The sequence below is a fragment of the Lipophrys pholis genome, assembly GCF_963383615.2.
Source record: "Lipophrys pholis genome assembly, chromosome: 10".
In the NCBI taxonomy this organism is placed as follows: domain Eukaryota; kingdom Metazoa; phylum Chordata; class Actinopteri; order Blenniiformes; family Blenniidae; genus Lipophrys; species Lipophrys pholis.
The window spans coordinates 24,330,660-24,353,651 of NC_137640.1; the positions used below are offsets into that span (position 1 = coordinate 24,330,660).

General features: G+C 39.5%; 1 protein-coding gene across 1 annotated transcript; it reads right to left on the reverse strand.

The window, feature by feature from the left end:
• Window positions 1-14,201: 14,201 nt before the first annotated feature.
• On the reverse strand, window positions 14,202-17,021 carry LOC308115267 (uncharacterized protein). Its single transcript, XM_080472693.1, has 5 exons — window positions 16,683-17,021; window positions 16,100-16,210; window positions 15,840-16,001; window positions 15,604-15,720; window positions 14,202-15,322 (listed from the first exon to the last, which is right to left on the reverse strand). The coding sequence occupies exons 1-5, from the start codon at window positions 16,732-16,734 to the stop codon at window positions 14,541-14,543; spliced, it is 1,224 nt and encodes a 407-aa protein (XP_080328819.1). The 5' UTR covers window positions 16,735-17,021; the 3' UTR covers window positions 14,202-14,540.
• Between the last annotated feature and the right edge of the window lie 5,971 nt (window positions 17,022-22,992).

Consider the following 22,992-nt stretch of genomic DNA (forward strand, 5'->3'; position numbering starts at 1 on the left):
TTTAAAGTAACAGGTAGATCTGAGATGATCTGGCGACTTTTTCAGGGTGGTGCTTGCCATTTACCCAATGTCAGTATCGGTAGACTTCTGGCCCTGCAACACTGAAATGGTTAAATCATGTAAAGAAGCTGTAAGAATGGAAGCAGTAACAAAAATAGTTTTGTCTGGTCCACGCTGTTAAAGGAGAGAGGTTATCATTCTAGGAGTTTATTTGATGGGACTTTCTTGTATGACTATTTTTTTTAAAGTGTTTCTTATGAGATGCTGTCAAAAAAGGAACAATCAAAATGTGAACACTCTCAACAATCTTGTAAGAGGAGGGACCGTGAGGGGGCCACAGACTCAGACAGGCGGCGGCAGTAATGCAGTCAAGGTATCAGACTGCTGCGGTGAAGACGAGCTGAGCTGTTGAAGCAAAGCTCTCTGTTTGCTGTCAAGCTACATCCTCACCTTCACTTATTCACATGGACTTTGGGCCATCTCTGAAAGAACAAGATCACAGAAACAAGCAGCTGAAATGGGTTTCCTCCACAGGCTCACTCTTCATGATATAGTGAGGAGTTCAGTCGTCTGGGAGAGACAAGCTGCTGCTCTTCCACATTAAGAGAAGCCAGTTGACGTGGTTTGGACATCTGATGAGGTCGTCCCCTAGTCACTTCCCTTTTGACTCGGCGGAGACCCCGAGGCCGGCCCAGTACTCGCTGAAGAGATTCTATCTCTCAGTTTGGTCTGGGACCGACTTGGGGTCCACCCAGAACAGCTGGGGAATTTGCTGGTGACATAGATATCTTGGATGCTTTGCTCGCTTTACTGCCACAGTGAACCCATATGGACTAAGGATGGATGGATGGATGGATGGATGGATGGATGGATGGATGGATGGATGGATGGATGGATGGATGGATGGATGGATCCGTGTGCAATATAAAACAGATTTTCACATTTTACTGATACTCATTTGTCAACTGCTCAAAGCATGCTGGGTTCGTGGATTTCAGATGTTTACTCCATTTGAGTACCTGCACATACTCAGATCCTCCGGTGTTTCTCTTCTGGATGTCCAGAAGCAAACAAAGGTAACCAATCTTTTTTTAACCAGGTCCCTCAGTTTTCTTCAAAACAAAATATGAGATATCATTGAAAGTTGTTTTTTTTAAATTCAGATAATATGCATTTTAATTTATGGATATATTGTCATATTATTAATGTTATACATTTTAATCTCTCTTAATCACTGTACATTTTATTTCTTTTTGTTTCACTTATTTAATATTATCGTTGTCTTACTTTATTTTAATTTGCATGTCTGATTGTGGTTTCTAATTTTTAGTGGCCTGTAAAGCATTGTTGTTGGGTTTTTTGTGTGTTTTTATGTTTGATTTTTTTTTTCTTTGCAAGCCATGAAAATATTGACACCAAAGGAACATGGTTTGTTCACGGTTCTCAACTTCACAATTTCCATGAAAAATAAAGGATTGTTTTCTCTATGGCAGACTATCTCTTACCACTGAAGGGCAGAAGATGGCAGTCATGACTAGAGAAAAGAGGCCAGACTGGTTCTCTCTTCTACAGCTAAGAGCCATTACAATGAACTGACAGACCTTGTTTAAGAAGATAAAAACTGAATCCTATGTCATCCATTGGAATAACAACACAATACACGGTGAGGATGATCCACAGTTGATTGTTGTCCTTATATGGAATTTTTGATTAATCTTCATCAGTAGTAGAACTTACGTTTGTAGCCTGATCACTCGGATACTAATGATTGTAACCATGCTCTTGATAGTGATAATCTATATTTGTACAGCAGCCCACATACACAAAGTGTCACTCAAATTGTTTTCGCATAAAGTGAAACTAAAAAGCACAAATATGATATTATGATATGGTACTAACTGAAAAAACAACAACAAAAAAACAACTTTACAATACTAGTACAATAGTATCTGTCAGATTAGGATAATATGATGATGATAGAATGAGAGTTACTTGAACAAATGATCAACAATGCATTAACAGAATAATGGATAAATACATTTAAATGCTGTCTCATTAACATAGACAATTTACAATAAACCAATCATCTATACATTCGATGAACTGTCTATACAAATGGTAAAAGTAAAGTACTAAAATGTAAATAAATGGAATAATACATTTATTTCAGCTTATTGCGCTCATATAATAGCATTGACACAAATAGATATAATGTATGAGATTGCTTGACAGTACAAACTTCCACGGTTCAGTTTGTTTTTCTGAGAAACTGAAAACTGAAAACCGTTCCAAACACTGAGCTTGACCTTGTTGAGGAGTTCAAGTATCTCGGGGCGACACTGGAATTCAACACTCTCCTTTAAAAAACACTTTAAACTCACGGCTAATACAATGAAGTTCAATTGACAGAATTTCAAACAATAAACTCAGCAAAGATGTTTCTTGAGTCTATGATATTTTCACATATAGATTACTGTATTACACCCTGGTCACTCACTGGCAAAACGAAAAGCAAACCCAAAGAAACCCTTTTCAAAAAGTCCATAAAAATTGTGGATCAAAAGCCTTGGTCATATCATCACTGTAATATTCTTGAAAAATACAAAATGCTTAATTTTCAAAATTTTAAACATTTTAAAAACGGTTGCCTTGTCTACAAAGCACTTCATGGTCTTGTCCCGCCCCTACCCTCCAACCACATTAAACCTAAACCTTTGAGGGGTCTCAGCCCCAGAGCGCCCTCCAGAGGAGATGTTGAGATCCCACACAGAAGAACAAAATTTGAATAAACTGTGTTGATATAAGACAGATATAAGAGAATGCCCAACTTCCATCTCTTTTAAAAAACAACTTGAACATTATCTTAAAGTAAATCAGTCCTGCACTCATTTTACATAAATGTAATTTGTATAGTTTTTATATCGTGTTTTTTATCCCTTTATACATTGTATTGTTTGTGTGACGTGCCTCGGGACTACAGATGTAAATTTGTAGTTTTGCTATAATCTGGCACATTTAGAATTTGTGTACAATTTGTATTTGTATATGATTGTTCATCAATATGCGCTGTCCTGATCAAATAAATAGATAGATAGATAGACAGACAGACAGACAGACAGATAGACAGACAGATAGACAGATAGATAGATAGAGAGAGAGAGAGAGAGAGAGAGAGAGAGAGAGAGAGAGAGAGAGAGAGAGAGAGAGAGAGAGAGAGAGATAGATAGATAGATAGATAGATAGATAGATAGATAGATAGATAGATAGATAGATAGATAGATAGATAGATAACTGTAGTCAAACATATTTTATTCAGGTAAATTGAACTGAATGTTGATTCCTGACAATGCAGTTTAATTCCGTTAAAGATTCACTCACCTCCTCTGAGCATAGACCTATCTCCCGATTCCCAGAATGAGAAAATAGTTTCATTTTATGAGGTCTCCTTCATTTTAGCACACAGTTTTGGTTGCACACAGAAAAATTAAGTTAGTAGGCAAGACAACTGTTTTGTTCCGATTAATAGAGTATTCTGAGAATGAAGGGAATCTGTCTAATCACTGTGTTGTTTCAGGAAAGAAACACGTCATCTGCATATTTTGTGGGTTACATTCTTTCTGATGGCTGCTGCAAGAGGGTGTGTGTGTGTGTGTGTGTGTGTGTGTGTGTGTGTGTGTGTGTGTGTGTGTGTGTGTGTGTGTGTGTGTGTGTGTGTGTGTGTGTGTGTGTGTGTGTGTGTGTGTGTGTGTGTGTGTGTGTGTGTGTGTGTGTGCGCGCGCAATAACTTGATTGAGTTGGTTTTCATGGTTTGACTTGAAGTGTCGGAAGTCATACAAGCTCCACATTCTAAAAGACTATTAAATATGAATCACCGTTTTATTGCTTCTGCCAAACCACTATTGTTCTATCATTGTTATATAGTCCTCTTGAAAAGAAAACCGTTGCAGCTTTCATTACGAGGGCAGGGCACAACGTTCAGATGTTGATGTCATGGTGATCTATGCTGTTACTGCGAGGATTGCTTTATGTCGGATCTCATGAGGTTTATAACTTGAAAATAAAACTTGACAAACAACTGAGAGTGTTACCTAATAGAAAGTTGCAAACAACTTGAACAATCACAGTTTCACAGTTTATCCCTAAACAACTATAATTGTTTGTGAAGTTTATGTGAAGAAGTGTATGTGATATCAGTAATGATTACTGTGATTTTCTATGGTAGGAAACACATATAGGTAAAGACAACCACCAATCCTTCAATCCTTTTAATCCCGTACAGTGTCGCCGGGCGCTGGTGCCGAGTTCAGCCATGGGCGAGGATACACCCTAGACAGGTCACTAGTTCATCACAGGACAAACACACAGAGACAAACAACCACACACATACACTTACACACATACACACCGAGGGGCAATTTAGGGTCATCAATTATCCTCACATGCAGATTTTTGAACTGTGAGAGGAAACCGGAGTACTCAGAGGAAACTCACTGCAGAACATGTGTTTTGTTTTTTAAACCCATGACATTCTTGCTGTGAGGTAAGAGTGCAAACCACTACAACACTTTGTGGCCCCATTTCTGTTTACTTCTATTTATTTAATTGTTTGGAAATGCACAATTCTGAAATATATTCCTAAAACATTTTGTAAATATTGTTCTTAATGCTTTTAACTAAATCAACAATTTGCACATTGAACTCAGAAGGTCCCTGCAGACTCGTGGAATCCAGTAAGCACTGTGCCTGGATACCCCAGCTTTAGAATATACAGTAGATGCACAGGGAAATTTGTATTTGATACATATCTCAGGCAGGTATTTTACCTTACAATCAAACATCCACCAGGGTGCAAACAAGCCATTATTTCATTCAATATTAAAAAAGAAATAAATAAAATAAAAATAAAATAAAGTCACTGAATTCAGAACCTCTTGTTGAAATTCATTAACTTTTTCAACTTGATCTTCATCAAATATGCTGATCTTCGGCATTCTTTCTATATGAAAAATATACTTTTGCTTTGGATGAATATTGAAAACTGTATATAGACTTCCATTTGTTTGGTCATTTTGAAAGAAATTGAAGATTTGTGTTTAGTGATTCTTGATACATTAAAAACATTAATGTATTTTTAAAGAGTTTTATACATTTTTGCAACTAAGATGGTGAAAGAGCCACAAATCTGAGGAGGATAACTAAAGGTTTAATACATCAATATGACTGGACAGTGGTTGATGAGAAAAATAGAGAAGAGACACAATAGAGCTCACACGGGTGTGCTTGGCAGAACGGGTGTGCCTCTTTGAATCCATAGAGACAAAGCAAAAGACGATAACTTTAGATGAGTATAATTGCATATAATAATAGAAAATTATAGTTATCGTGACAAGAACAGGTGTGGCAAGAGTCAAAAATAAAACTGGGCAACAATGTTTAATCGACTTTCTGTCGAGCCAGACTCAGAGGTGGATAACTCTCTTCCTGGAATCACTGGGAGTAATTTATGAAAAATTGAAATTATTAATGGAAGTAAATGGTCATTTACTCATTAACAACTCCTAAAGTAATTGAATAATTACTTAAAAAAAAAAAAAGAATAAATTATCAAAATTAATTTATTAGTAAAAAAATTATTAATTTGCATAAATTTGTTATTTATGTATTAATAATAAATTGGGGCACCACCAGATAAACTGGAAATAGCTAATACCAAAATATCAGTCTCGTTTGTAAAAAGTTTATTTAAGTTGGTTAATATTTCTGCATAAAATATAACAATCTTAAATGAAAGGGGAGGTGTGAGATCTGAGCACAGACTGTTACAAACCAGTGAATTGTCAACAATAAATACACAATAATCACCAAGAATCATTCAATTCAGCTAACAGGCGTTTATTAATAAAAACGTATTAATTCATAAATAATTCTGAAATCATCTCATAAATCAACACATTCAAATAGCAAACGACATCTAACACGGAGATCTAATCTATTTAGCAGCAAACACTATGTACAAAGATTGTGCGTGTGCGTGTGCGTGTGCGTGTGTGTGTGTGTGTGTGTGTGTGTGTGTGTGTGTGTGTGTGTGTGTGTGTGTGTGTGTGTGTGTGTGTGTGTGTGTGTGTGTGTGTGTGTGCGCGCGCAATAACTTGATTGAGTTGGTTTTCATGGTTTGACTTGAAGTGTCGGAAGTCATACAAGCTCCACATTCTAAAAGACTATTAAATATGAATCACCGTTTTATTGCTTCTGCCAAACCACTATTGTTCTATCATTGTTATATAGTCCTCTTGAAAAGAAAGCCGTTGCAGCTTTCATTACGAGGGCAGGGCACAACGTTCAGATGTTGATGTCATGGTGATCTATGCTGTTACTGCGAGGATTGCTTTATGTCGGATCTCATGAGGTTTATAACTTGAAAATAAAACTTGACAAACAACTGAGAGTATTACCTAATAGAAAGTTGCAAACAACTTGAACAATCACAGTTTCACAGTTTATCCCTAAACAACTATAATTGTTTGTGAAGTTTATGTGAAGAAGTGTATGTGATATCAGTAATGATTACTGTGATTTTCTATGGTAGGAAACACATATAGGTAAAGACAACCACCAATCCTTCAATCCTTTTAATCCCGTACAGTGTCGCCGGGCGCTGGTGCCGAGTTCAGCCATGGGCGAGGATACACCCTAGACAGGTCACTAGTTCATCACAGGACAAACACACGAGACAAACAACCACACACATACACATACACACATACACACCGAGGGGCAATTTAGGGTCATCAATTATCCTCACATGCAGATTTTTGAACTGTGAGAGGAAACCGGAGTACTCAGAGGAAACTCACTGCAGAACATGTGTTTTGTTTTTTAAACCCATGACATTCTTGCTGTGAGGTAAGAGTGCAAACCACTACGACACTTTGTGGCCCCATTTCTGTTTACTTCTATTTATTTAATTGTTTGAAAATGCACAATTCTGAAATATATTCCTAAAACATTTTGTAAATATTGTTCTTAATGCTTTTAACTAAATCAACAATTTGCACATTGAACTCAGAAGGTCCCTGCAGACTCGTGGAATCCAGTAAGCACTGTGCCTGGATACCCCAGCTTTAGAATATACAGTAGATGCACAGGGAAATTTGTATTTGATACATATCTCAGGCAGGTATTTTACCTTACAATCAAACATCCACCAGGGTGCAAACAAGCCATTATTTCATTCAATATTAAAAAAGAAATAAATAAAATAAAAATAAAATAAAGTCACTGAATTCAGAACCTCTTGTTGAAATTCATTAACTTTTTCAACTTGATCTTCATCAAATATGCTGATCTTCGGCATTCTTTCTATATGAAAAATATACTTTTGCTTTGGATGAATATTGAAAACTGTATATAGACTTCCATTTGTTTGGTCATTTTGAAAGAAATTGAAGATTTGTGTTTAGTGATTCTTGATACATTAAAAACATTAATGTATTTTTAAAGAGTTTTATACATTTTTGCAACAAAGATGGTGAAAGAGCCACAAATCTGAGGAGGATAACTAAAGGTTTAATACATCAATATGACTGGACAGTGGTTGATGAGAAAAATAGAGAAGAGACACAATAGAGCTCACACGGGTGTGCTTGGCAGAACGGGTGTGCCTCTTTGAATCCATAGAGACAAAGCAAAAGACGATAACTTTAGATGAGTATAATTGCATATAATAATAGAAAATTATAGTTATCGTGACAAGAACAGGTGTGGCAAGAGTCAAAAATAAAACTGGGCAACAATGTTTAATCGACTTTCTGTCGAGCCAGACTCAGAGGTGGATAACTCTCTTCCTGGAATCACTGGGAGTAATTTATGAAAAATTGAAATTATTAATGGAAGTAAATGGTCATTTACTCATTAACAACTCCTAAAGTAATTGAATAATTACTTAAAAAAAAAAAAAGAATAAATTATCAAAAATAATTTATTAATAAAAAAATTATTAATTTGCATAAATTTGTTATTTACGTATTAATAATAAATCGGGGCACCACCAGATAAACTGGAAATAGCTAATACCAAAATATCAGTCTCGTTTGTAAAAAGTTTATTTAAGTTGGTTAATATTTCTGCATAAAATATAACAATCTTAAATGAAAGGGGAGGTGTGAGATCTGAGCACAGACTGTTACAAACCAGTGAATTGTCAACAATAAATACACAATAATCACCAAGAATCATTCAATTCAGCTAACAGGCTTTTATTAATAAAAACTTATTAATTCATAAATAATTCTGAAATCATCTCATAAATCAACACATTCAAATAGCAAACGACATCTAACACGGAGATCTAATCTATTAAGCAGCAAACACTATGTACAAAGAGTGTGCGTGTGCGTGTGCGTGTGCGTGTGCGTGTGCGTGTGCGTGTGCGTGTGTGTGCGTGTGTGTGTGTGTGTGTGTGTGTGTGTGTGTGTGTGTGTGTGTGTGTGTGTGTGTGTGTGTGTGTGTGTGTGCGCATGCGCGTGCTCTGGAGTGATGAGTGTGAGTGGGTGTGGTGACCGTGACGACCACTAGAGGCATGCAGCGGCGCGCAGAGGGAGAGCGCAATGGCTTGATGTGTCCACCAGGTGGACGACAAGAGGGATTGCGATGACCCACGCGACCACTAGAGGTGTTTGACTTGCTCTTTCTGGGGACGCGGCGGTTGCTTAGCGGCCAGATAAACAAGACATCCATCGAGCGCGCATGCGCGAGGACGGTCTCAGAGCGAGGCAGTCTACCGAGGGCGTAACGAACGGGCGGTTCCGTTGGCCCGGTTCTGAGCGCCGGAGTCCTAAGTGGAGGTCGGGACCTACAGTTAGAACTCATGTGATTAAGGCAGATCTGCTCTTGCAGCAGGTAACAGTGGGGTGTTTCATGCAGTTGTGTGTGAGCTTATCTTGATCAGGTAAGGGGGGCGCGTAGCTGCGGGTTAGTGAAAGAGGGGGAGAGAAGAGAACGACAGAGAATCCTTGCGAGGCTCGGTTCTGAACCCTGGTTCCTCCACACAGAGCTCCCAGTGGGCCTGGAGCTCACTTGGACCTCTGGTTCTGAGGTGAAAAAACCAGAGTCCTGGACTTGGTTGGTGCGCTTGAACACAAACATATGCGATGCTGCGGCCTTATCAGCGGCACATTGGAACACATTGCATGTTAGCTTCACGCTAATCTAACAATATATCTGCCCAGACAAAAGCTCTCTCACCGTCTGGTTCTGGCTGGACAGCACCGTCCGTGGTGCTGTTGGTTCTGTGAGGTTGTGGTAACTGGTAGTTACCGGGTCTGAATTCAGATGCCTGAATTCAGAGGCCTGGCTTCAGGTGCAGGAGTGGACAGCGGGGTAGATGATTTGGAGAGGAGACGCTGGCTCTGGTCTCCAGAACCCCCCAAAAAGGGAAAAATAGAGGAAACAGATGTAGTCCAAACTGGGTCCTGCTCGTCCGCTGTTTTCGGTGTTTCTTTTGTTCCTAGCTGGGTGCTCTCTACAGCATTCTGAGGTAGGAGAGACATGTCTCTCCCTCGATGGTCAGATTGAGAAGCAGAGAGAGTTGGTTGGAAAAGTTTCACCAAGGTTTGAATTTCGGACCCCTGTGGTGTTTGGGTCGGGTTCGATCATCCTTATTGGCTGTCGACCTGGGGAGTCTTAAAACTGGCTCGCTCCCCTGCTGTTTTATGGCCTGTTCACTGTCCCTGGTGATTCTCCTCAGTCAGAGAAACTTCTGGAGGAGTTCACTAGAATCTTCAGCCCAACAACAAGAATGACTTGGGGTTTCGCGCTTTCATTTCTAAGTGCTGCAAGTTAAACTTAAGCTTCAAATTCCAAAAGACTATTGAAGCAAAATATGAATCACTCACAATTTGCACTCCCTCCTTTTGTCCCTCATTGCCGTGGAGCAGGATTGTTGTGCTGCTGTTGTTTGTGTCACCGTGATAGCAGCACCTGCTTATGAAGTCTTTGATTGATTCAAAATATTGTTGTGAGAGTACTGTCGGAAACCAGCAGGAGAAATCACATGACTCCAATATTAACTTCTTTTCATTGGCTTCCTCTGAAATCTGGAAAGAAATTTCAAATTTCAAAAGTATATATACTTTCAACTTAGTTTTCAACAACCAAGCTCCAACACATCTTAAAGAGCTGTTACTTAGTCCCATATTACCCAGATCACTTTCAGCTCTGCTAGGTTATTTTTTGGAGGTTCCGAGGTTTTCTAAAAGTTGATGAAGAGGCGGTGCTTTTAGTTATCGGGCTCCTCTCATGTCAAACCAGATAGCAGTTTCAGTGAGACAAACACAGTGTCTACTTTGATGGTCAGATATTTCTGTTGAATAATGCTTTAATTGTTTTGTTTTCAGTCCTCTTTCAGCATGTCTTTGTATCTAGCATATGAGGAAATACAAGAAACATGAAAGATCAAAAATTAGCGGATGTGTTGTTCAAAACCGCCTAAAAAATGTGTATAATGGCCATCACTACTTGTCAATGTCTAATTGAGTCTAAAGCCATCTTTTTCAGACAAAATATAGCGAGTTATCAGCTCGAGTACACAAGCAACCGATTTCCTGCTTTGCATTACGTTTAGTAACAAGCGAATTTCCTTTTGCAGATGCATTGGAATTATATATACACAACATATACACAGATGGTATTAATTCTCGGGACCTATGAGCCATCTAATTTTTCATTTCCAAAATGGTGACACATATTTGGATATCTGCACATCATACATGTTTTCCATTGAAGAATAAAATATTCTTTGCTGTGAAAATGTTGTTGATTCTGATATCAATATTGACAATCACGCTTGTTCCATCACCAATTTAAGTATGTGTGACTGTGACATATTAAGACCTTGGGACCTAGCGCCAGGTGACATGCAGATAACAAATAAGCATTTAATGTTCAATTTAAAACTAATAAGAGGATAATAGAAACTTCTTCAGCGTTCAAAGTCTATAGGTGCACAGTTCAGTTTAGGGGTGCAGATAGAAGCAATGTGCCAACAGAGGGCATAAACAAGCACATGTAATGAAGTGACCCCCACCTCTCACCATCGTTGTGTTACACTTGAAACTTTTTGTGGTGCAATATGATCACTATAAGAAAAGTCTATAACTTCTCTAAAAACAGACCATAGATGACCAAGGATGTCCAGGAACTGGTGAAGAACTTTTAATCTGGTGACACTGTACAGTACAGTACAGCCAGGTCAATCCTCAAACAGGTCATCAGACATGCCAATGCTGCCCATAAACAGAAAACTGAGAGCCATGTTCCAACTTAGAGCCTTGCTGTGCTCGGCAGAACATACACCATGTAATCGGCCAGGGGAATAACCCCCAGCAATGGCAATCCCTCACTTGGCAGAGAAGTTTAACCACTTCTTCTGGCATGTGAGGAGCAGAAACCATAAATGGTGCCTACCATCAGATCAGCACCTCACACCAGCAGTCAGACTCCTTATCCTATTGACTGACATTCTCACACTCTAAAAAGCATCAACATTCTCAAAGTGACTGGATCTGACAGTGTTTCTGGTTTTGTCCTTAAGGACTAGGTAGGGAAACTTTCTGCTTTTTAAACCACTCCCTGTCACATTACATTGTGTTTTATTGTCTAAAGACATTCAGCATAGCCCCTGGCTAGCTCAGTTGGTAGAGCATGAGACTCACAATCTCAAGGTCGTGGGTTTGTGTCCCACGCCGGGCGCCACCTTCCCATGGGCTCACTACTCACAGGGAAGGTTCTTAATGGGTGCAATGTGATCTGGGTGACAGTGCTCGGACTGCAGACTGCTGACCCGGAAATGGATAAGCGGGAGAAAATGGATGGGTGGGACGTTCAGCATAGTGCCAGTCAACAAGCATGCTGCAATGATATGCTTTAAAGGCTACAAGCTGGTGGCTATGACACCGATCCACATGACATGAATACTGATGAACATTGTTACGGCCCGACTCTGCTAAGAGAAGGATGTTGAAGTAGGCAGTAACAATAACCAGGAGAGTTTGGGTTAAGTGAGTGTATTATTGCTAGTTCTCAGGTTTACAAAGAGGGTCTGTGAGTTTTACAGCTAAACATTCAAAAGAGAAGTATTGGGGGACAGTGACAGCAGTGACTTTGAGATTATTACAGTGAAGGAGAGCAAGACCGCACCCCATCCCAGTATCAGAGGGAGAAGAGAGATTCAGTGGGAGCTGGACACTGCTGTTTGCAATGAGACACATTAAGCTGTGTCACAGCAAAAGGAGGCTCAAGTCCTCTTCATACTCCATAAGAACAAGACGAAAGTTCGGCAGTGCGGGGTCCTGCAGAACAAAATGAGCTGCCTCTGGCCAAAGACATTTGTTTCGGCTGTGCCAACCACCCTGGCCGAACTATGTGGGTGCCGCACTGCCGAAACTTCTGCACTGCGCATGCGTGTTCCAGTTTGCTCATGACTATCAGTCATTTTTTAATCATATTTAGCTTGTAACATCGCTACTGTACGAGCGCCGCAGCTCGTTAAAATGTCAAGGCTTTTACATGATGCACCTGAACGCATCACGAACAGCTGTCATCTCCTGTAGTTAATACCAGACCAACATCGCGCTCGGACAAAAACTTTCTTTTATTACTGAAAAAGTTCAGAGAAATGTATTTGTGAAAGCACTGGAGGCCAGAAATAAACTGCAGTTGAAAAGTTTAAACGCTGCATCACAGACCTGTGGCTGCTGTGAGGGGGCGCCTAAATGTTACCGTACGTGTGCGGTGGGACCGCGCAAACAGAGTCGGGCTTTTGTGTGCTTTGCCGTACTGTACCCTCCCGCCTCGCCCCGCTCTGGCGTGGGACCATGGCTATATTCTACCCTGCTGTTGAAATGGGGAAAGGGAGCATATTATCTCTACATTCTTGGAAGGAATGGTGTTTGCTGGTGGTTGAGAGACAACGGGAGGGTCAACACGCCTATTCTCATCAGATGTGAAGGATCCTCCTCAACACAATCTTCTGTGTCAGACATTTTCTCCTCTATGTCACTTTCACAGCCAAAGAGCTGTTCCAAATCCTTGTGGACAGTAAACCTTTTCCCAATGGACATTTTCAGGTGAGAGAGAGAAAGCAGTGCAGATTGCAGCACACACAGATCACAATGAGGAAGGATTTGAATAGAGAGCTGTCAGGCAAGCTTTGATGTGTTTGCACCGCCCTTATTTTGCATGAACTACCAATGTTGTTGCGGGAATACCTCACCCTGTATCAAAAGTATCAGCTCTGCACCTGCAGGTGTGGGAATGTTCGGTCACACACACCAACAAGCTTTACACAGCAAAAACAGTTTGGGGTCAAATTGACCCCAGTGGAACACCAATACGTGTAATATGTGTTCAGTGAATTGGAAGAAATGTCATCATGATAATTTTATGCTTAATCAGTTAAAAGTCATGAAATATGAAGCAAATAAAATAAATTCAGCTATTTTATTTTGGAATTTTAATCATTTATTTGTGAATGATAAAAACTGAATGTCTTCAAATGGACCCCATAGAAGGGTTTAAGCTTTGATGAATGTATATTATTATATTTCGTATATTTCTATGTAAAATGTTTATATATTTCTTTTATTTCTTTGTAGAACACTGAATTACCTTGTGTTTCAATGGTGCTTTATAAATCTATTTCTCTTGCCTTCCCTTATAGTCTGTTGCCAGGTTTGAGAATGATGCAATAAACCAGCGCAATAATTTCAATGCAACATCAGTGTTTTATGCATCTTGAGACCTCAATATTTTATTACTTGACTGCTGTTTTGTTCTTAGACACTTTTTATAAATTTTTTTAATTTTTTTACAGTTTTTCTCAATTGATAAGACATTCAATTCCATTCACTGCACACAGCCACCAACTGACTGCACACATTTCTCAATACTGTAAGTGCTTGTGCTTTGAGTGTTGCTATCTGAGCCAATGGAAATGGAATTGTGTTCATGTGTGCATTTTTAAAGACAATTAAAGGTCTCTCTCTTCATATCTGTCTGTCTGTCTGTCTGTCTGTCTGTCTGTCTGTCTGTCTGTCTGTCTGTCTGTCTGTCTGTCTGTCTGTCTGTCTGTCTGTCAACTGCATCCCCTCAAATAGAAAAGTCTTTTGTCATGAAGGTGTGAAACAAAAAAGTCAAAATCATAATTACTTGCAGATGTTCTTTATTGAACTGACAATTTAAACTTGGAGCAGTATTGAATAGACTTACAACATAAGCATAGAAAGAACCTGATTTACTTAAATCATTCAAAGATGATTCATTTTGAGGTGTAATGAAATCACTTGTTTTGATATTTGTCAAAAGAGAAAAATCCCATCTGATACTTGCAAACGACCATTAAGAAACACATGATTGATTAAAACCACTGAACTGTCTTAAAGAAAAAGTTCTAGAAGAAAAATCAAAATTGAAATCCAAAAGTTAACCACAGTGATTATGCATGTTGATGATCTCTAAATGATTTAAAGGAGGGCAGAATATATCTAATCTTCAGCTGTGGTAGAGCCCTTATGGTCACAGTAGTTCTGCAGGTGACTGGCGTAGTGGGGCAGCAGGTTATAGTGGTGGCTCTGGAGTAGTTCTTGGAGTTGGTGGAGGACCTGTTGTTCTTTCTGGAAGAGCCCCAAAAGGTTCTGTTGCCCACAGAGAGAAAGGTGGAGCTGATGCAGGAGCACCTTGTGGTTGTTTACAAGCAGGCATTGCTGGTAGTGAAGTGGAAGTTGCTGGTGGTGGTCACTTGGCAGTTCTTCTTGTTGTTCCAGCAGCTTGTTTTGGTCACCAAGCAGCTTTAGATGCAGGTTGAAAAGCACCAGTTGTTGTTGCTGGAGCAGCTCAAGGTTTATCTTGGCTGACAGTTGCTGTAGTTCCTGTAGCAGAGCTTTGATTTGTGCTAACAGTTCAGGTGACGGAGTGTAAACTGTTGTTGCCTCAGTAACAGTAGTTGTCGGCTCAGGAGTGGTTGTAGTTGTAGTTGTAGTTGGCTCAGGAGTGGTTGTGGTTGTGGTTGTAGTTGGCTCAGGAGTGGTTGTAGTTGTGGTTGTAGTTGGCTCAGGAGTGGTTGTAGTTGTGGTTGTAGTTGGCTCAGGAGTGGTTGTAGTTGTGGTTGGGGCAGGTGTAGTTGTTGTGGTAAAAAGGAAACAGGTTGGTGTAAAAATAACTGTTCCCACTTCTTCCATGAAAGGCAGATTTCTGATGTCAACAGCGATGTCACACACATTTGAAGTTCCACATCCATTAACACGGATCTGTTGGCGATCTATCAAGACTGTGGATGAAAAGATTGAATTTGAGTCAAACAATTTCTTCATTAGTCATGCCAGACAAATATATGTCGATGATTAAAGTACGAAGAAAACAGATTCAGAGTCTTCTGTATGTATAGAGAAAGAAAAAGTGTATTCATGATAACTTTGAAATATGTATATCAATCTTTTTCCTGTTCAAAGGCATGCAGTGATTTTAAGTCCTTATACTCATGAAACAAGTTTAAACAGAAGTAAAAATGATTCAGAGATTTTTTTTTAAATGTACAATAAAAATACTCACTATCTGACTGAAAGCAGGTGTCCTCCTCTCCTCTACAACTCACTACTGCATCACACTGATCAGTGCTGGGATCACAACCACTGCATTCTATTCCATTTACTGCAGGAATAGCAGGGACTGAAACAAAAGAGATGAAACCACAGAGTGAATATTTAAGCCTTTTAACTTTAAATGTATTTTGAAATATTTGTTGTTTGTTCTTTTCATCACAATTCTTCTGATCCAAATATACTTACAGCTTAGGGTCCTCAAGTTGCATCCATTCACGTCATCACAGCACTCAGCATTTGCAACTGTGTGTATCCCACCCAGGTTGGCTGCAATAGTCTGTGTGCCTGTGGTTGGACAAACAGCGGGACCTGCACAGTCCCTGTAGATTCTCTCTGTTCCATCGGTTTCTGTTGTCAAAAAAAGAGCATTGTGAATTTCATGGAACACATGTTGAATTTTTCAATAGTTCAGTGAAAAGGAAAAGATGATATGAAGAAAAGAATACCTGTGATGAAGGCATTCAAACACATTTCTCCAGGCGCACATTCAACTGTCACTCCGAAAGCACAGCTCAGATCATTGACATCTGTACATACGTGACACTCGATTGCTCCAGCTGTAATGGGAACAAACATAGAAAAAATAATATTTTATGAAAAGAAATGTGTGAACGGTGAAATGTCTGAAGATCCTGAATGTCTGAAGCCTTTGTCAGAATATCATTTAGATTAAACATTGAGCTTTAATCCTGGTTTATACATATGTACATAACTACTTTCACAGTTTTAGTTTAGTTTTTTGTTCTTGAATTCCTATCTCCAGAGGTTTTTCCCTGTGCTGTCACATTTCAATATCTCTCAGAGGAATTAATAACTAATTATGTTTCATCTATTATTTTGATCCGTCATTCATTCCAGAAATCAAAGTAAAACTTAACAGCTTCAGCAGATTTACTAATGGATACATGTTATAATATTATTATTATCATTAAACTTTCTTTTACAATTTCTAAATTGTATTTCCGTGTTAATAATAAATGAACTTGTGTTGTACCTGCATAAGTTGTATTGTAAAATAAGTTTGGTTACCTGCTCTGGAGAATGCCCACAGGAGAGCGAAAGAGAGGATCAGCTTCATCATGATGATCAGGAGTTTTCAGGAGTCTTCCTGAAGGCTGGATCTGTCTCTGCTGAGCATCACTTGCCTTTTTATATTGTTCAGGTGTTCAAGTACTTGATGAAAAATGTGTGCGTAACAACCTTAATTACTGGGTGTGTTGTCCATTCTTACAGGATGATCTTTAAGACACTCCTGATTTGATTCTTGTGAACAATCACCACACCCTTTTTATTTATTTGAAATGTTTCTCAGCTGGAAACACTGACGGCATGCCTCTCTGTTGAAATTAGTTGGTTGGCTTTGTGTGCACTTTGGACAATGAACTGTCAAACTCCCTTTATATTTTTTTTTGGACAATTGAATTGTTGTGTGTCAGTTGTGAAACCATGCACACTGTTCTCAAGTTATGGAAATGAAGAGTTTCCATTATGTCGATGAATATTTAAACGCTCCCTGAATCTTGAAATAGCATCACATTGATCTGTCGCCAGCTATGGAATCACAGGAGTGCCAAAATTAAAAGGAAATAAATGTGGAAATATAAAGACAATCGACAATACAAAACATATACAAAGGCAGTCATGTTCTTTTTCTATCTTGTCTTTGCTTATTCCATTTTGTCAATGCTTCTCCTGTTTTGTCTTTGTCTTTTCCATTTGCTTTTTGTCATTGCATTTACTCGATGAGTCAAGCCGTCTGGAAAAGACAAAAGCAATGCAATGCAAATCAGCAAGGGCTGTTCGCGGGTCTTTCTGTTCAGCGTGACTAGTCGATACCTGATCACACCATTCCTGCTTGAAAGACGTCATGTTGAGCAAATTTTGTTCATGCCAATAGACGGCACTGTTGCATTAAGTATAAGTTTGAAGTATTAAATTTATTTTTCCTTTAACACATTTCTTATTTCTTATACAATATTGTAAATGTCATTTCTTTGTTTCGGTAACAAAAGTATTTTGTTTGATTAGGAAATCCACTGGCTATGTTGGTTTTTGGTGTAATGTGGGCGTGTCCACTCGTCGTATTTATATTTCCGGGTTTGTCGGAGTCCGGATTGTCCCTCCTAACGCCTTATCTATCGACTTTACCTTAACCCCGTGGATGACGTCACGGGGTTAAGGAAAGGTGTTAGAGGGCTTCCTAAAGTAGTTAGTGAAAGGCGATCATGTCAGTGTGGCCATAGACATAATAAAGATTAGACGCCTCATAACTGAGGAGGGACACAGCAACAGCACCGCCATCTTGGACCGGTGGTGGTGGCAGGGGGAATGAACATCGATGATGGGAAGATATACTCCTCAATCTTTAAGTAGAATTATCAGTTGAATTTTAAAACGATTTCTAAACTGTTTTGATTTTTTTAAAACGTCATACATGTAGCTACTTTGTTTAGTGTGTGTTAATGTGCAGTATACACTTTGTATGCATTGATGTGCAGTATACACTTCGTTTGTGTGCATGATGTGCAGTATACACTTCGTTTGTGTGCATGATGTGCAGTATACACTTTGTTTAGTGTGTGTTAATGTGCGGTACACACTTTGTTTTACTGGGCTGTCATTCATGTGAAATTGATTGACAATGTTTTGTAAATCATGTGAAATGAGTGCAGTCAATAATTTCTGAATTTCTTGAGCGAGACAGATATCGTAATGTATCGTGGATGAAATTTCCAATGACATACCGAGCAGAATCGCTGTATTGTGATAATACTGTTATCGTTGGCAAATAGTTTACTGGCTATACTCAGCCGTAGTAATGGTTCTAATAATAATATCAATAATAATATAAGAATCCAGTAACTATAATCCAATAATAAAAACTATAATAATGATAAACAGCATTCGATAATTCTAAGAAGGTAATATAATATAATAATATACCAATAATAATCGTACAATGAGAATACCAGTAAATATAAAATAAAATAATAATTTGAGAATATAATAATTCTAAGAATAGCAATAACATTAATACTGTAGTAGCACAATTATACAATAATAATTGTCAAATGCAATGTATAGCCATAGCCCTAAGCAATTGTTGCCTTGTTCTTCTACCGCAACTTCAGTGTGGAAATGGTTGCAGACGACAGCAAGTTGCAGCATCGCTTCAGCAGCTTGGAGGATGAGAACAAGAAACTGCAGGAGGAAAAAGAGGTCTGGAGGAGCCGGGTCACAGCTTCAGAGTGTGAACTGCAGCAGAAGGACTCCGAGCTCCAGGAGAAGGACCAACTCCTGAGAGGGATGCAGGAGGAGGTCCAGCACCTGAGAAAAAGTCTGCCGTCCCACCAGGATGAAGCTGAAGAAGCTCGCATCAACTTCAAGAACCTTAAGGAGCAGTTTTTCAACCTGGCAGAAGCTCTACACTTTAATCACATTGATTGTGAAAACCTCAGAGTTGAATTGAGCCACAAGCGAGGAGGTGAAAAAGTTCAACACCCTGATGGAGACCACCAAGGCAGAGCTGACAGAGACCCAGGAGGAGCTGCAGCACCTGAGAAGCAGCATCCGGTCTCGCCAGGACGACGTTGAAACATCTTGCGTCACCATCAACGACCTCATAGAGCGGTTTTCCAACCTTCACATAAGTGAGGCAGAAGAACGAGGAGGTCATAAGGTTAAACACCCTTATGGAGACCACCAAGGCCCAACAGGAGAAAGCAGGGGCCACTGCATGGGAGGAAGAGACTGCAGCAAAGACGCTTTCCGAAATACTCATAAGAGGAAAGTCAAAAAGCGAAAGAAAGAGAGGAGAAAGAGTGAAGAGTGGCTGGTGGAAATTACAAGTGCCTTGTTACTTTTAAAATCTATCAGCCACAATGTCAGGTGATTCAAAAAGTTCATTCTGATGTAGAGCCCTGCATTGTACCATTGCTATGTTGGCATAGCAGTGTAGTGTTTGTAGTTACAAGGAGGGGTACACGGAGACAGAGTAATTTCTGGACTGTTTGTCTTTTTTTTTTTTTTCAACATGGAAGAACACCATATACACCCTTGTGAGTGGCTACAACATGTACCCCACTCAACTTAGCAAAGTCCAGATCATCTTGCATGTACTGCTCTCACCCACTACTATGAGCAACAGCAACATGTGACATTTAATGCTCGTCCATTTGGGTATTTTTGATTTTTATTTGAAAAAAAAGTAAAACAATCATTGTGTATAGAAAAAGGTCAAAATGTATTTCATGATACATCAAACTGGTGCAGTGGTAAATGATCTCACCTCACACCAATAAGGTTCAGGTTCAAATACTGGCCAAAAACATACCTGTCCAGTTAGTTGGTGACAATAAATTGTCTGTAGGTGTGAATGTGAGTGTGTTATATCACAGCCCTGGCTCTCCAGGCCTGCGTGCCTGGTTGGGAACGTTGGGTTTGTGTGTACCTGCAGTAGCTCCTCCCTCTCCTGCTGCGTTTGCAGGTCAGACCCATGGCTTGGACCTGCCCCGTGCCTCTCTCAGGCTGGCTGGTAAAGGCCAAGTGGATTCAGCTGTGTGGAAGTTAATGAAGGCCACTGAAAACTACTGAGAGCAGCTGCTGACTGTTTCCTTCTGCCTGCCTGCTTGCCTGCCTGCTTGCCTGCCTGCTTGCCTGCCTGCTTGCCTGCCTGCTTGCCTGCCTGCTTGCCTGCCTGCTTGCCTGCCTGCTTGCCTGCCTGCTTGCCTGCCTGCCTGCCTGCCTGCCTGCCTGCCTGTGTTCAGACTCCATGACCACCAAAGCCCTTTTTTCCTTTAATACTGTATATATTGTAAATAAACAGTGTTCACTCGTCGTGACAGTTGTTGTCTGTCTCTTATTTGTTTGTCCTGTGAGGGACTGGCGGCCTGTCCAGGTGTACTCTGCCCTGACCCACAGTAGGCTGGGATCCCCCGTGACCCTGAACAGGATAAGCGTTATAGAAGATGGATGGATGGATGAACATTACATTTTCTATTGTTTATTATTTCATATTTTCATCATAACATTTTTGGAAAACAACACCATACAATTGTTCATTGACAGATTAAAAATTGTATTTCTGTCACATATTTGTTTTGGTGTTTTTTTTATTTTATTTTATAATGCTTTGCATTATAATATTTGCATACCAAGTGCAACTAACTTTTGTCTCGAGCTTACATCTCAAATAAAGGAGGAATATTTCAGATTCTACCCAGTCCTTGGAACAAGGGACCAGCTCTTCACTCTCTCACAGCTTATCGATGGGACATAGGAATTCATCCATCGAGTGCTTTGGGACTGGGAAAGGTGTTTAGGGAGTATAAAATATCAAATTGATGTGTGCTAGCAAGTCTTTGTTCTTCCAGTGTGAGAGCTGCGTCTGTATACTTGGCAAGTCAAATCGTATGCTATCAGGGGTGAGTCTCAACTATTAAACTACTGATATGGACGATGAAACTAGAATACGAGTCATACCAGTACGGGTCCGCCATGTTTGTTTACAGGCGCATGAGCAGAAGGAACTATTGTCATCGGGGAGGAGGGGAGAGATGCTCATGCACAGTAACAGCGCTCCAGCAGTCTCTACAGGAGGGAGGGATCGCGAATGTGACAAAATATTTCCACCTTGGGAGTCGGTTTAAAAACTTAGCGAATACAGTGGATCGACACCGGTGTTGTGTAAACAGACCCCCCAAAAGCGAAGAAAGTTTTGCGGATACACTCTTCACTGCCAAGTCTGAGTTCATGGCTCTCTCACAGAAAAGAATGGCATGCGCTGTCCATGTAGGGGGAGAGGCCTTGGGTTCTTTTTCACAAGTGAAGAGTAGAGTGATTGTGAGAACGGCTGCAGACAGGCAGCTTCAGTAATGCAGTCACTGTTACAGACTGTTTTAGTGAAGACGGAGCTGAACTGTAAAGCAAAACTCTCTGTTTACCAGTCAGTCTACATCCCCACCCTCACCTATGGTCATGAATTTGTATCCACGACTAAGGTCGTGGATACAAGCAACTGAACTGAGTTTTCAAACTCAAGCTGTTACTCCTCCACATTGAAAGGAACCAGTTGAAGTGATTCAGGAATCTGATCAGGATGAACTCTAGTCAAGTTCTACAGAATTAGAGGCTGACCAGGCACGCCCAATATTTTTGGTTTTTCTAGAATAACAGCCCAGGGCAGCTTCTTGTGGGATGTGTCTCACATGAAAAAGTACTGCAGTATTCTTCATAAAGCACCAGGTCAATTGAAATAAATGTCCTTTAATAAAACATTAATATAAAGACAGTTTCCTGAGTTTTTGACCAAAATAAAGTCACCCAAACACAGGGTTGAGAAAATGGAGAAGCACAGGTCCAAATGGACTTAAACTAATGTGAAACACGTTTTTTAACGGTTATCACTTCATATAAAAAGGATTTAAAAAGATTTGGCTTAGGTTGCTTCAATGTATTTTTGTTAAGATGCATTTGTTTCTACTTTCATGTCGTATTGTTTCACTCTATTTTAGCTTTTGTAATTTAATGAACGATTACTCAGTAATTACTCACCACTTCAGTAATTCAAATACGCTTACTCCAGTAATCTTTTTGTAAGCCTCCTTTTTATTTTTATTTTAGAAATATTATGTAACAGTTAAAACACTTTTACTTGAGTATGTAAAAGTATTTAAACTTTTTATCCGCTCTCTGGTAAAAACACACTCATCCTCTCCTCTACACACTGCTGCTCTTTATTTCCATTGCAGCAACAACTCCTGGTACTATGGTTGGTACTACGTCACGGTTTTCAACATGTAAATTACTGATGCCCTTAATTTGTATCGTTCCTTTCTTCTGTTGAACCTTTTGTTATCGGTGAAGTATCCACATTTCTGGAGGTCTGTCTTATCGCGTGGAGACGGTATGGTACATTCACATAGCACTGTTTTATCTTCTGTTTTTCTGTCTTTATCTCTTTCTATACACATAATTACACTTTTACGGTAAAAAAAATTACTCTTGATTAGCTAATGAACTGATGCAATGTGGGGAACAACACAACAAAACACTGACACATATACTGTGGGTGCAACCCAAATATATTTTAAAGTTTAGAATATAGACATTTTATTTGATTAGTGAGAAAACAACCATAATGCTAATAGGTAATACAAATTTCACATAAATGCATTTTCCATAATACATGCAAGAACGCCAGCTTTTTCAGAGAGACAGCTATTCATTGTTGTCAGCTGACGTACATTTCAGTTTTCAAGATTGTTAGGGTGTAGTGAAATGATAGGTGTTGTAACAAAAGAGAACAAAACAGGGCGTGTCCCAGCGAGCAACAGTGGCC